The 12,823-nt window shown below is 26.5% G+C and overlaps 1 protein-coding gene across 1 annotated transcript; it reads left to right on the top strand.

Annotated features, from left to right (window-relative positions):
• The first annotated feature begins 1,518 nt into the window (after window positions 1-1,518).
• On the top strand, window positions 1,519-4,247 carry LOC136080814 (sequestosome-1-like). Its single transcript, XM_065798039.1, has 4 exons — window positions 1,519-1,911; window positions 2,310-2,405; window positions 2,495-3,414; window positions 3,566-4,247. Exons 1-4 carry the CDS (start codon window positions 1,731-1,733, stop codon window positions 3,761-3,763), a joined length of 1,395 nt encoding a protein of 464 aa, XP_065654111.1. The 5' UTR covers window positions 1,519-1,730; the 3' UTR covers window positions 3,764-4,247.
• Window positions 4,248-12,823: the final 8,576 nt, after the last annotated feature.

The following is a 12,823-nucleotide window of genomic DNA, read 5'->3' as shown; positions in this document are numbered from 1 at the left end:
AATTATCACATCGTCGTAATGTTGCTTCTCTTTCTCTTTTCTACACATACTATAATGGGCACTGCTCTAAAGAGCTAGCGTCTCTTGTGCCATCTACTAAAATTCATTCTCGTATTACTCTTCATTCAATTAAGTCTTATCCTTTTTCTGTGACTGTTCCTAAATGCTCCAAAAACGCTTATTCGTCTAGTTTTTTCCTCGAACATCAGTTCTTTGGAATTCGCTTCCTTCATCTTGCTTTCCTGATTCATATAATTTGCAATCTTTTAAGTCGTCCGTCAATCGTTATCTTGCTCTACAATCTTCATCTTTTCTTTTTCATTAACTTCCAATTTTATTTAGTGGCTGCTTGCAGCCTTGTTGGAAGCGAAGATGTTAAAAAAAATAAGTATATATATATATATATATATATATATATATATATATATATATATATATATATATATATATATATATATATATATATATACAAACATGTAGTATGTACAATTTCGATCTAATTCTCCTTCAATGCTTTAAATGCTTAACAATAAAATGGCCTTGTTTTTTAAATTGTTTATAGTCAATATAAAGTAAATGATTTTTATCAATTTTTTTTTAATGATTTATTAGCCTTGATCTAAAAACCTTATGATTTTCATTTACATGATGGCTTCAAAATAAATTAAAATCACAAGGTCTTAAGATCAAGATAAAAAATTCAAGATTAAAAAAAAACAATATTAAATCATACCTCATTAATGTTTGATTTTATGTTTCTTCGTTAAACTATATTAATGTTACTAATTAAAACCGCATATTATTTTAAAGGATCTCGCTATTTTACTTATATTTACAATAATCTCTTGTAATTTGAAGACCAGATTTTTAGTTAAATGGTATTATGACATTATAGAATAGGGGTGATGCATATCACAGAAATGTTTAAAATTTGAACTTAGACTTTTGAATAAACCTTAAAAGATTATCTTTTAAAGTCTAAAGAGCTTTATGTCAAATTTTGTGTTTATCACATGCAAATTAGTAAAAACTTTTATAATAAATCAAAAAAACAGACTTTAAACTTAAAGAAACTGATTTTTTTGCCCTCTGATATATTTGCAGACATATGACTGGTTAGAAATTAAATAAATAACTTAAAACTTGTTTAAAAATGTTGTTTTTTTAGTTAATGTTTTACCTTTGTATAGCATCAGCATTATTTTATACCAAAAAATAATACCTCAAAAGAAGAAAACTTTATACCTAAACATAAGTAATTTTTAAAAAATTTTAACTTCATTAATTTTTAGACATACGAAAGGACTAAAATAAAAAAAAATTCGTTTTTTTATTTTTTAGTTGTGCTAGAAAAATTCATTTAAACGTATCCTTTTTATTAAATCGCAAAGTTCGTGCATTTTCCAGAACTTGCAATAACGGCGTTGGGTTCGATTTTCCGACCTCTGTGATAAATAACGTCATTTTAGTAAACAGTTACATCATTTCATTACGTCATTGTTCTAAAGCTAGTTCTTTAAAGTACCATAATAAAGTAAAAAATCGTTGTTGTTTTTTGCAAGTCATCGTGATTAAGCAAAATTGCAATAAATCTATTAATATAACTAAAAAAAAGCAAAATCATCATGACTAAGGCTTTTATATAGTCATATAAAAGGCCCTAAGAAATTAAAATAAAACATAACCACTTAACAAATATCAAATTTGTCTCCTAGATAGTACAATTAAGAATGTCGTTATATGAAAAAGAAGTATCCATGAAAGTTTACTATGTTGAGAATCAGCAAAATAAAGAAATTCGAAAGTTTTTTGTAGAAAATCAATTGGCTGCTAATTATGAATACGTTTTCGGTAAGATCCGCCAAGTATTTACAAATCTGTTAAGAAAAGAGCTTGACTTGTTTTATAAAGGTATGGTTATTTCTTTAAATTAAAGTACATAAATTTAATTTTAGGGATATATAACACTACAACGTTTATATGTTATATAAAATGAGAGATAATAATGTTTTTAATAAATTGTTTTAATAAATGTATATATTTTTATATTAATTTTATGTTTTTATTAAATAATTGTAAAAAATTTGTATTATATATCAGCTATGTATTGATAAACACAGTTTAATATAATCCGTTATGTATTGATTAATATATCAGTTATGTATCAATAAACTCAGTTTAATACAAAGTTACTATATAATAATCTAATAGCTTTTTTGTAAGAGCATTTCAATAAAATTATGAATATAATTTATTTTTTAATCATATATCTTTTAAATTGGTTTTGGTTTAATTCTTGACAAATTTAGATAAAGAAAATGATTTCATTTCAATCTCCTCTGATATTGAATTGCAGCAAGCCTTTGAGAGCGTTGATAATGGGTGCCTTAAGCTCTATGTAAAAGGTAAAGAAATTTGTTATTATTTTGTAAAACTAACCATATTTTTTTATATACAAAAGTACTTTAAAATGATGAGTTTTTTCTTTTTACAGTAAAGTCAGCTCATTCAAATAAAGAACATGTTGGAGTTACTTGTGATGGATGCAATTCTAAGATATATGGAAATCGCTTCAAATGCACTCAATGTTTTGACTTTGATTTGTGCAAAACCTGCTACAAAAAAGGAGAGCACCCATCAGACCATGAAATGCTGGTTATTAAAGAACCTCGATCTTCTAAGCATATGTATTACAGTCAGTTTCCATTTTCACATTGCTGGGAAAGATATGCACGTACAAACATGAGCAATTATTGTTCTAATAAAAATGCAAGCAATAATGAAGAAAAAAAACCTACTGCATCTAATCAAAAGTTTGATCATTCTCAATTTGAAAAAATTGAAAATAATTTTAAAGAAATAATCAAAATATTTGAATCAATGCTGGGTATTAACATTGACTTCTTTATGGAAAGTTGTCAAGAAAAATCTGATCAGGTTGAGAAAAAAGAAGATTTTAATGAAAAGTTAGATAGTTTAATAAAAGTTATAAATGAGAGGTTTGGGATACCCGCTGAACAAATGCATACTTTGGTTGATGATTTTATAAAACAGTGCAATATTAAAAGCAATAAAACAAATAGTGATAAAGACATAAATGACTCAAACAATGAAGTATTCAGAAATAATGGAAACATGAACCAGGCTAATTTGTCAGATAAAAAAGACGTATCCTTTGAAAACCAGCTCATTGATAAAGACAAGGATCTTGTAAATCCTTCAGACTCATTGTGTCACACTAATGTTGAATCCGTACCACATCTAGATCCAAACAACGTTTCTGAAGTTATAAAAGAACAAATAAATCCAATTGATTCTTTGTGTCCACAAACCTCTGAGTTGCAGGTTGATAGGTCACAAGAGGGAATTGGGAATTTGATAAGACACCTATATCCTCAACTTGTAACTCAACAGGTATGTGTAATTATTTTCTTTTATTGGCTTTATTGTGTTATATTTATGGGCTTTTTAAATTGTGAGCATGGAGGTTTAGTTTTAGTCTTTTAAAGAATTTATAATCAAAAACAACTAAATTTTGATAAATGATTTTTTTTTTAATATTTAGCCGCCTATAAACCCAGCCAATGATTTCATATTTGTTGACAAAGAAAGTATAGATCATAAAGAGTCAAAGCTTGAAAGATCTCTTCGACAAATGGAAGCTATGGGTTTTGATAATGAAGGCGGATGGTTGCGTCAGTTGTTAATTTCTAAAGATTGTAGCATTGATAAAGTGCTCGATGCTTTAACTCCTGCCAAATAGTTTCAACTGTTTGATGTTTTTTTATTTTGAAGTATAAGCTCTTATTTAAAGTTTTAATAATAATGTAGTCAACATTATTCAAATATTTAGTGGTCTTTATGTTTTTTTTTTGTTTTTTGTTTTATGGGCTTTTAACTTTTATTTATAAATTACAATCTCAACAGCATATATTTATGAATTCAAAACAAAATCGCTTGCTTTAAAAGCAAAACTAAATATTATATATATCCTTTTTAGGCTTATTCAAAACTCATTGTATATGTACATAATGTTTTATAAAAGATTAATTTCTTGAATTGAATTGCAAGTTACTTATTTATAGTTTATCTTTTTTTTAAATAATGTTGTTTATTAGTTTATTTTACATGTCATTATTAAGTAAATTACATTTTTTTGTAAATCTTTTTTTTATTATTATTTAAATTTGTAATTTTGTACATGGTTATTTTTAAATTTTCATTGAATTATAAAATAGAAATCTTTATTTTGTTTTTGTTTTACTCTTTTTGAATGGAAATTAGCTTAAATTAACTTAAATCTTAAAATAAATAACTTTAAAAAAAGAATTGAAAAACTTTTTTAAATATTTTTTCGAAGTTATCTATTTCCAGAGTTAATTTAAGGTATAATTTTTACTTATACTTTTAGATTAACAGTTAAGTGTAACTTTATTATTATTTAAATTTTTAAGCTTAAATTATAATAATAAATTATAATTTTTCCTTTAAATTGACAATTATTTATTAATGTAAAAATAAGTTAAAACTAAAGTAAAAAATTGAATAATTAAAACCACCAATGATATATATATATATATATATATATATATATATATATATATATATATATATATATATATATATGTATGTATGTATGTATGTATGTATGTATGTATGTATGTATATAAAGTATAGTACAATATAACAAATATAGTACAATAGTGAATATTAAAACCAGTAATATAATGAGATAAAAGTATTTAGAAGTGATAATAAAATTTTATTGCTTTTTATAAATTCTCTTAAGCTTTGTATTTTTAGACAGTTTTTTTAAAACAGTTGTCTTCCTGACCTTTTAAAATTTGACGTTGACATTATTATTTCGTGTTGCCTTCAAATGAATAAATTGGTGAAAAATAGTTTTCATGTACAGGGAGTACAATTAATGATATAAAATTTTTAATGATGTAAAAAGTTTTAGTTGACTATTTTTACTATATATAATTTAAATTGCTATATGATGTCATATGGCCTGCTCTCTAAGTATTCAAGCTATTAACTTTGAGTTTTTGTAATATTAAGGCTAGATATAGCACAGTATGTTAGCAATGGTAGAGTATGTTAATAAATAGTAGTTTTAACTATACATTAACGTATTTGTTATTGGTAACAAACTCGGTTTTTCTAGGCACCATTTTGTTCCAAAAAGGACAACCAGTTTTGTCATACATTAAAATAGATTTTTTAATAATAAGTTACAGCAACCTCCAAAAAAATTAAATGACATCGGTGTTACCAATCAGCTTAGTAAATTAACTTAGATATATTCTACAGTGGTTTTCATAAATTTAGACGCACTCATATTTGAGAATAGAAATTATTAGTTTTTTAACGATAAAACAATTACGAAAAAAGATTTCGGTTTAGTTTTTTTTTATATTATTAGATAAATACATACAGAATACAAAATTTACAAAAAAATTTACAAAAAAAAAAAAATACTTAGTAATAATTAGGTACAACTACATGGTATTAAAAAATAAGACAAAAAAATTATTCATAAATTTAGATGCACGATACATTAGGAGGCGTAATTTATGAACCAATCAATATTTTGTGTATCCGCCTTTTGCTTTAATACAACTAAGAACTCTTTTAGGCATAGACTCAACAAGATTTATGCACATCGCTTCTGGGACCCTATACCAGGTCTCCTTAAGAACGTCCTTCAGCTGGCCAAGTGTGGAAATTTGAACCTTTGCCAATTCACGGTCAATCCAAGCCCAAATGTTTTCAATCGGGTTCAAATCAGGTGAGTATGGAGGCCACGGTATTGTCTTGATATTTTTATCGTATTTTAACTACTCCTTTGTATGCAGTATGTGCAATAGCGCCATCTTGTTGAAGTTTCCATGGTTTATCATTGAGCATAAGCAGGTCAGTTGATAGAATTAGGTTGTTTTCCAGTACTTCTACGTATATTATGGAGTTGATTCTTCCGATGTATGTTTAGCACATACCAACACCTTTGTAATTGAAGCATGACCAGATTCCTATTGAGCCTCCTCCACTTTGTACAGTCGGTCTAATGTACCTGACGTAATACTTTTTGTGAGCCATTCTATTGACTGTTATGTTAGATTTGCGATTGATATGCTCAAAGTTACTCTCACCACTCCACATAATATTTTTCCATTGTTCTATTATCCAATACCTTCTTTCACGACACCATTTTAGTCTTCTTTGTTTATCATATGGACGCAGGAGCGGTTTCTTAAAGCAGAGTAGACTCCAATCTTGTATTTGATAAGTATTCGGCGGACTGTGCTTTGAGAAATAAATGTATTTCGCGCTGTATTGAATTCTGTGGTCAATTCTTTGTAACTAGTTCTTGGATTAGCTCTGACAGCTCTAAAAAGGACATTATCGTCCTTTCTGGTGGTTGACAAGGATCTACCTGGCCTTGTTTTCTCGCTGGCACCACCAGTGTGAAGAAAGTTTTGCTTCGTTGTCCGGACGCATTTCTCAGAAACTCCAATTAACCTGGCGATTTCTCTATTACTTTTGGTTCCTTCTTTGAAGTGAGCATTAATTTGCCATCTTTCACCTTGAGTGATACGTCGTTTCCATTTTTTGCGTCTTTTTAGTGCAAAACTAACAACTTTTGTTTATTTATTAAATAATGATTAACTTATTCTAGTCATATTTATATAAGGTTTTTTGACAAAATCAATTAATTTAGGCCTATTATTGAGAAATATGGGAAAAAAACTACTAATTAACAATCAATTAACAAGATATAAGACTTTTTTGATTGTGCGTCTAAATTTATGAATAAAATAACATCAAGCTTATCAATTTACTTTTTTGTGTTAATTGATATAGAATGAGTAATAAACATCCTGTAAAAAAAATTAAGGTACTCTGTAATAGAGTTTCACTTCCTCTATTAAATTATATATCAAACATAGCGGTAGCACTTTTATTTTATTTTTATTTTAAGTATTTTTTTACATATATGTAAAAAAAAATGAGTGCGTCTAAATTTATGAAAACCACTGTATAAGCTAATTATAATTGTCAATACGATTTTCGAAAAATATATTTCAAAATTTTACTTGTAATAAAATTCATTTGTTAAAAAAGGTTTTTGTTCAACGCGTTTTAGTTCTTGAAATTTTATCATAATCTTGTTTGGCTCGCCTAATTTTTTAGAGTTTCTTAGTTTTTTAAACACCATTTCTAAACTATTCTTTTACTCTCACTTATTTTTTCTCAAATGAATTTTGGTATTATGTTTATAATGACTTCCGAATTTCATGTTAAAATGACAGGTAAATTTGAGAAATCATTTTCCAAAAATTTGCTTTTTTTTAAATTTTTTTAAAACTAAGGCAAATATTTTTAAGTAAGAAAATTAAATAAAAAAAACTTTAATAATATATTTATCTTTTTGAAATGAAGCTTTGCAATAGTTCCGATGAATTGTTTTTATATTTCTAGGAGTATCACCTTAATGGCCGTGGCAAAAAGAAGACATCATTTTTGTCTTATCGCGGAGCATAGGTGCACCGCGTTACTATTAATATTTTTTACAAATTTTCTTACAAGATAATAAAGTATAAGCTAAAAAAATAAGATAGATGTTTACAAAAATATTAAAAGCAAAAGAATAGCAAAAAAACATGCATATGCTAATCAAAATACTTTTTATGCAAACTTTTTATGAAGTCAAAAATGTTTAATTCAATTTAATATAAAAATAAAACAACTGGGTGCGAATTATTTATTGCTAATCTATTGTGTAAAAAAATCCATTAAGCACAAGTCTGCTATGGGCATATAAAATAAAAAAATGCAAGTATGATACAGGCACATTAAATTACATTAAAAAAATGTAATTATGAGCATATAAAATATTTTTGAAATAAATCTCGACGTTATATGCAAGCGTAAAAAAAACGTTGCTTGTTCTTTGTTTTATATATCAAAATGTCCTTATTACTATGAAAAACAAAATGATAAAATTTCAACTTTTTTGCAAAATTATTTACATAGCAATCGTTTCGCTAACTTTTTATAAATGTTTTGTTTATCGGTTGTATTATTAAAACTTAATGTTAAATGTTAAATTAAAAGTTTGTGTGAACAAAAGAATAACATAAGCCAAATTTATTTAAATTTTTTTTTTCAAAATAGACTTTTCATTTTTTCCCTTTATTAGGGTTGTAAATTTATGTAGGTTGTAATATTTATTCAACGGCAAAGTATGTTCAAAGAAAAAAAAAGTACGCTCCTTTATAATGAAAGATACCGTAAGCATCAATTCACCCTGTGATATAAATTTTGAAATCTTTTAATTTTGTCCGCAGGAAAAAAATTTAACTTGAATGTCCAAATTGAGCGAAATTTTGACTTCATAGTGCGCCTAACCTTTAATAGCTACATAAGTGTTCTACTATGTAATACCAAAAATTATTATTACAATTTCTTTTTTTTTTGTACATGTTTCAATTTCATTTTGTAGACCAAAACATTGATTTTCTATTTAAAGCGTGGTTTGGATTGGCTTATGCATAGCATGAATATAACAACATTTATTATAACGTATAAACTACTGCCAAAATGCAAAAAAATGCTAAAAAAAGTGCAAAACCTAATCAAAGAACCACCAGTCTTTTTTGTTTGTTTGTTTTACTAGTCTGGTAAAACAAACAAAATAATTACGTCTCCGTAATTATTAACCCTTGAAACCATCTTAAACACATTTACTTTCAAAATTAAGTTAAAAATAACTATTTAAGCTCTATTAAATATGAATAGCATCTGATTACAAAATAAAACATGTTCTTTAATTTTCTCCACAAAAAATTTATTAATAAATAGCTCAATATACTCTTTTTTACAAATAGTTTTACAAATACTCTACTTTTTACAAATAGTTTTGGTAAAAATACTCTACAATACTATTTTTAAATGTATTATCTAAATTAAAAATTATTGAACTAATTGCATTTTAGGATTAGGATGGTGAAAATGTTTAATATAAACCGTAAGGTATGAATAACGGATGATGCGGAAGTTATCGGACAAATCCTAATTTCATTATTTGAGCATAATAATTAGTTTTTGTGGTTTTATGCGTAGGCATAAACGTTCTATAAAATATAAACTTTATTATTTGAAACACAATTATTTAAAATGAGGTTAAATGCAGCTGAACGAGAATCTTTTCGAAAGCGACTAAAAATGTTTTTTGTAAATAAACCTAATATTAAAAAAAAAAAATCGTAAATAATTTTGAAAAGGAAGGATTTGCTCGAAGTACAATATATGATAACCTAAAAAGACTTGAAACTGTTCAATCGTTTTCTGATAGAAAGCACCCTGGTCGTCCGACATCCTGGGCTAGAGAAAAGAAAGCAGAATTAAAGAGACTTGTCAACAATCGAAAAGGGGTCGATCAGAAAAAAATAGGTATTAAATTCGGTGTAAATCAATCGACAATTGGTCGTCAGTTAAAAAAAATGAATATTAGATATAGAAAACGTGAAAAGACTCCAAAATACACTATAGAACAACAAATAAAGGCAAAGAAAAGAAGCAGGAAACTAGTTAACCAACTCTATAACACAAAATCGCTTCTAGAAAATTTTTGGGGACATTTGGCACAGAAGGTTTACGAGGGAGATTGGCAAACTTCAACAGAGCAAGTTTTGATTGATCGCATTAAACTAAAACTACAAGAAATTGATTTAAATTTTTACAGTCGCATATGAAAGGCGTCAGAGCAAAATTGAGATCAATTGCAGATGTTGGTGTTATTTCATATAAAAAATAATATATTTTTATTAAAAGATAAACGCTTTATTTAAAAAAAAATATAATGGTAGTTTGTTTTTTTATTTATAAATAAGTTATTGACGTTTTTATTTTGTCCGATAACTTCCGCATCACCCGTTATTTACTGCCTAATCTCTAATAACGCAAAGTATGCTAGCAGTACTTCAAAGATGCTTACTGTTCAAACTAACTATGCAGCGCAACAATCTTACTTTGTACTTTGGATGATTATTGATTCGCTTTTGCCTTGACCAATCTTGATAAAAACCTTGATGAGCAGTTTTTACAGTTTTTTCACGATGAGACCCCAAAGGAGATCCTTTCTGACTGATGAAATCCTTGATGTTATAGAAGATGTTGTTCATTTTGGGTGTTACGCTTCCATTAGTTATCATTAAGTAACATCTTTTCAAATTTTTTTAATTTTTTCAGCAAAAGCTTAAGGATGAATTCAATGCAAGCTTTCACAGCAAAATTGAAACTTTTGATTATGATTTGATTATGTGAACGATATTGGAAATCATGTTTGTATCGGAAAGTTACTGCTGCACATCCAAATTTTTAAGAAGTTTCCAATATTTGTTTCCCTCGAGCCACAATATGGAATATGTTAAACGTGGAGGGCACATGGCCGCTTAACTACTTCTATCCTGTGGTCTAGTAATGACACAGTCCAAAAAACGAATTTTACTACTTTTTAAAATTCTCCCATCTTTTTCTTTTGATAGATATTTTTAATAACTCTGCAATTATTTTTATCAAACTTTTACAAACTTTGTTTCAAGCAACTTCAAAAGTAAATATTTTCAATGAAAGTCTTATAAAAGGCATTGAAATTCTTAATATTGATTTCGTTCTTTTTGTTAAATAATCAGATTTTTAAATTTTAGGTGCTAATTTAGTTTAATAACTTCTAAAATTGACAGACAAAGTCAATTATATTAAGATCCGTAAGTTCTAAATAAATCTTAATTTAGATTTGAATTGCGGAAATGTTTTTTCTTTAATATTAACAATTTGCTGAAAATTTTTTCACAAAATAGGTCCCGGGGTACTGAATAGAATAAGAACATAACTTTAGATTATATTTTTGAGTAACAAAATTATTTTCTGAAAACTTGGTGGGGTATTTATGGCTTACTTATCTAAAATAAGGATAGAATATCGTTTGGGATAATCCATGCTTTATTTTACACACGAACTGTATGACTAGGGATATGTTGATTTTGAACACATTTAATGCATTGAGTTTAAGTAGAAATGGCTCACAATTTTTTTGTTGCTCCAAATACGATTCTACATGCATGTTTTTGTTTAGTATATTTATTTTTTAAGTTAGCGTAGCTGGTGTTTGTCAAACAATATTGCCATCATTGCAGTTTTTATTGAAAATTTTCTTTCAAGAGTGGTTATATGATTCCTCCATGATAAATTTTCGTCTAAAATAACACCTAAAAAGTTTACAGTTGCTTGTCTAGTCATATTTATATCTATAATTTTAAGATTGGGTAATTTTAAAGGAAGGCTTCTTGTTTTAGTTGGTTTGTGAAAGAGAATAAATTTACTTTTTTTAACGTTAAGTGAAAGTTTATTACAAATAAACCTTTGTTTACTTTTTTATTAACTACTTTAAAGAGGATTTTAATATCCCAATAAGAATAAAACAGATTGGAGTCATTCGCAAACAAAATAAAATCTAATAAGTTTGAGATAAGAAAAAGATTATTTATATAAAGAGAAAACAGTAACGGTCCTAAGATCGAGCCTTGAGGAACCATACATTTTATTATACTTATAAGATTTGATTATACTTATAAGACATTTTATTATACTTTATAAGATCAGGGAGGTTTTCGACAAGCTTTTTTATTGGCGCACACGTTTTTATAGACTGAAGTAAAAATTATGCTTGATTTTGTAATAAATAGAGGCAGGGGATGTCTTTGAAAGCATACAGTTACTTACAAGGGGGAGGGGAGTCGTAAATCATTGGATTTACTACTACACACAATATGGATTACTTCTGACTAATTACTGTAAATTTACGATGAATCTTGTAAATTTTATCAGTTTGGTTGAATTATAAAAATTAGTTTAAAAAAACAGATGTTTTGTTATTTTTTTAGGTAGACTTATTATTAAACATTTTTTTGTTTTTTTAGTTAGACTGTTTCAATACTAGAATGTAACAAGAACAAGTAACCATTCTAAAATAGTTGACTGATAATATATATGTAAAAAAAAATTTCATAAGCAAAAAATGCTAATTAAGTATCCATGAAATAGCAGTATTAAACTCCGAGGTACGTTAAAAAAACAAACATAATAATAAGATGATATCAAATACGACGATAGAATAAGATAAACATATAAATACTTTGTTACATAGGGCAAACTGACCAATTAATGACCACATCTTTTTTAAAAGGCACTATGCAGACAGTAACTTTGTCAGATTTAATTTTTCTTTGCTATATTTAATAATGGACATTCTTTCAAATTATTTTGAGTAATTGTAACCAAAATAGAAAAAAAAATAATATAAAAAATTCATTTGAACTTAGATTTTGAATAAACACCAATTAATGGCCGGGTTGACTAATTAAGAGCCAGTTGGCTTTTTATTAGAAAATTAGATTCCACCAACTTTGCCACAGGTTAAAATGTGAAAATAATTTAATTTTCATAAGATTGAAATAAAAAAAAAAAGATTTTAAAATAAAATAATGAACTAGTTAAATATTGATTATTAACTGTTACACATCAAATTTTATAAATTTATTAAACGGTATAGCTACTCAATAAAAACTAGCTTAGACCTAAGTACCCCCTCCAACAATGGGCAAAATAACTTAAAAAGAAAATAAATTATTTGTAAAACTGTATCTATAAAATTGTATATTGATTCAAAGAAATTTTATCAATCAAAACTCAAGAAATACATAAAAAAGTATTAACAAAATATGATAAAAAATATTAACTTGTTCACTTATTAATA

This window comes from Hydra vulgaris, chromosome 05 (assembly GCF_038396675.1).
Source record: "Hydra vulgaris chromosome 05, alternate assembly HydraT2T_AEP".
NCBI lineage: Eukaryota > Metazoa > Cnidaria > Hydrozoa > Anthoathecata > Hydridae > Hydra > Hydra vulgaris.
The sequence above is the reverse complement of the archived record's forward strand: the minus strand, read 5'-3'. Positions and strand labels throughout refer to the sequence as shown.

Excerpts from the sequence above, each read along its gene's own strand:
- LOC136080814 (XM_065798039.1), top strand. The coding sequence starts at position 1,731 with ATGTCGTTATATGAAAAAGAAGTATCCATGAAAGTTTACTATGTTGAG. Across the intron at positions 2,406-2,494 it reads CCTTAAGCTCTATGTAAAAG|TAAAGTCAGCTCATTCAAAT; the intron begins GTAAAGAAATTT and ends TTCTTTTTACAG. Across the intron at positions 3,415-3,565 it reads CTCAACTTGTAACTCAACAG|CCGCCTATAAACCCAGCCAA; the intron begins GTATGTGTAATT and ends TTTAATATTTAG.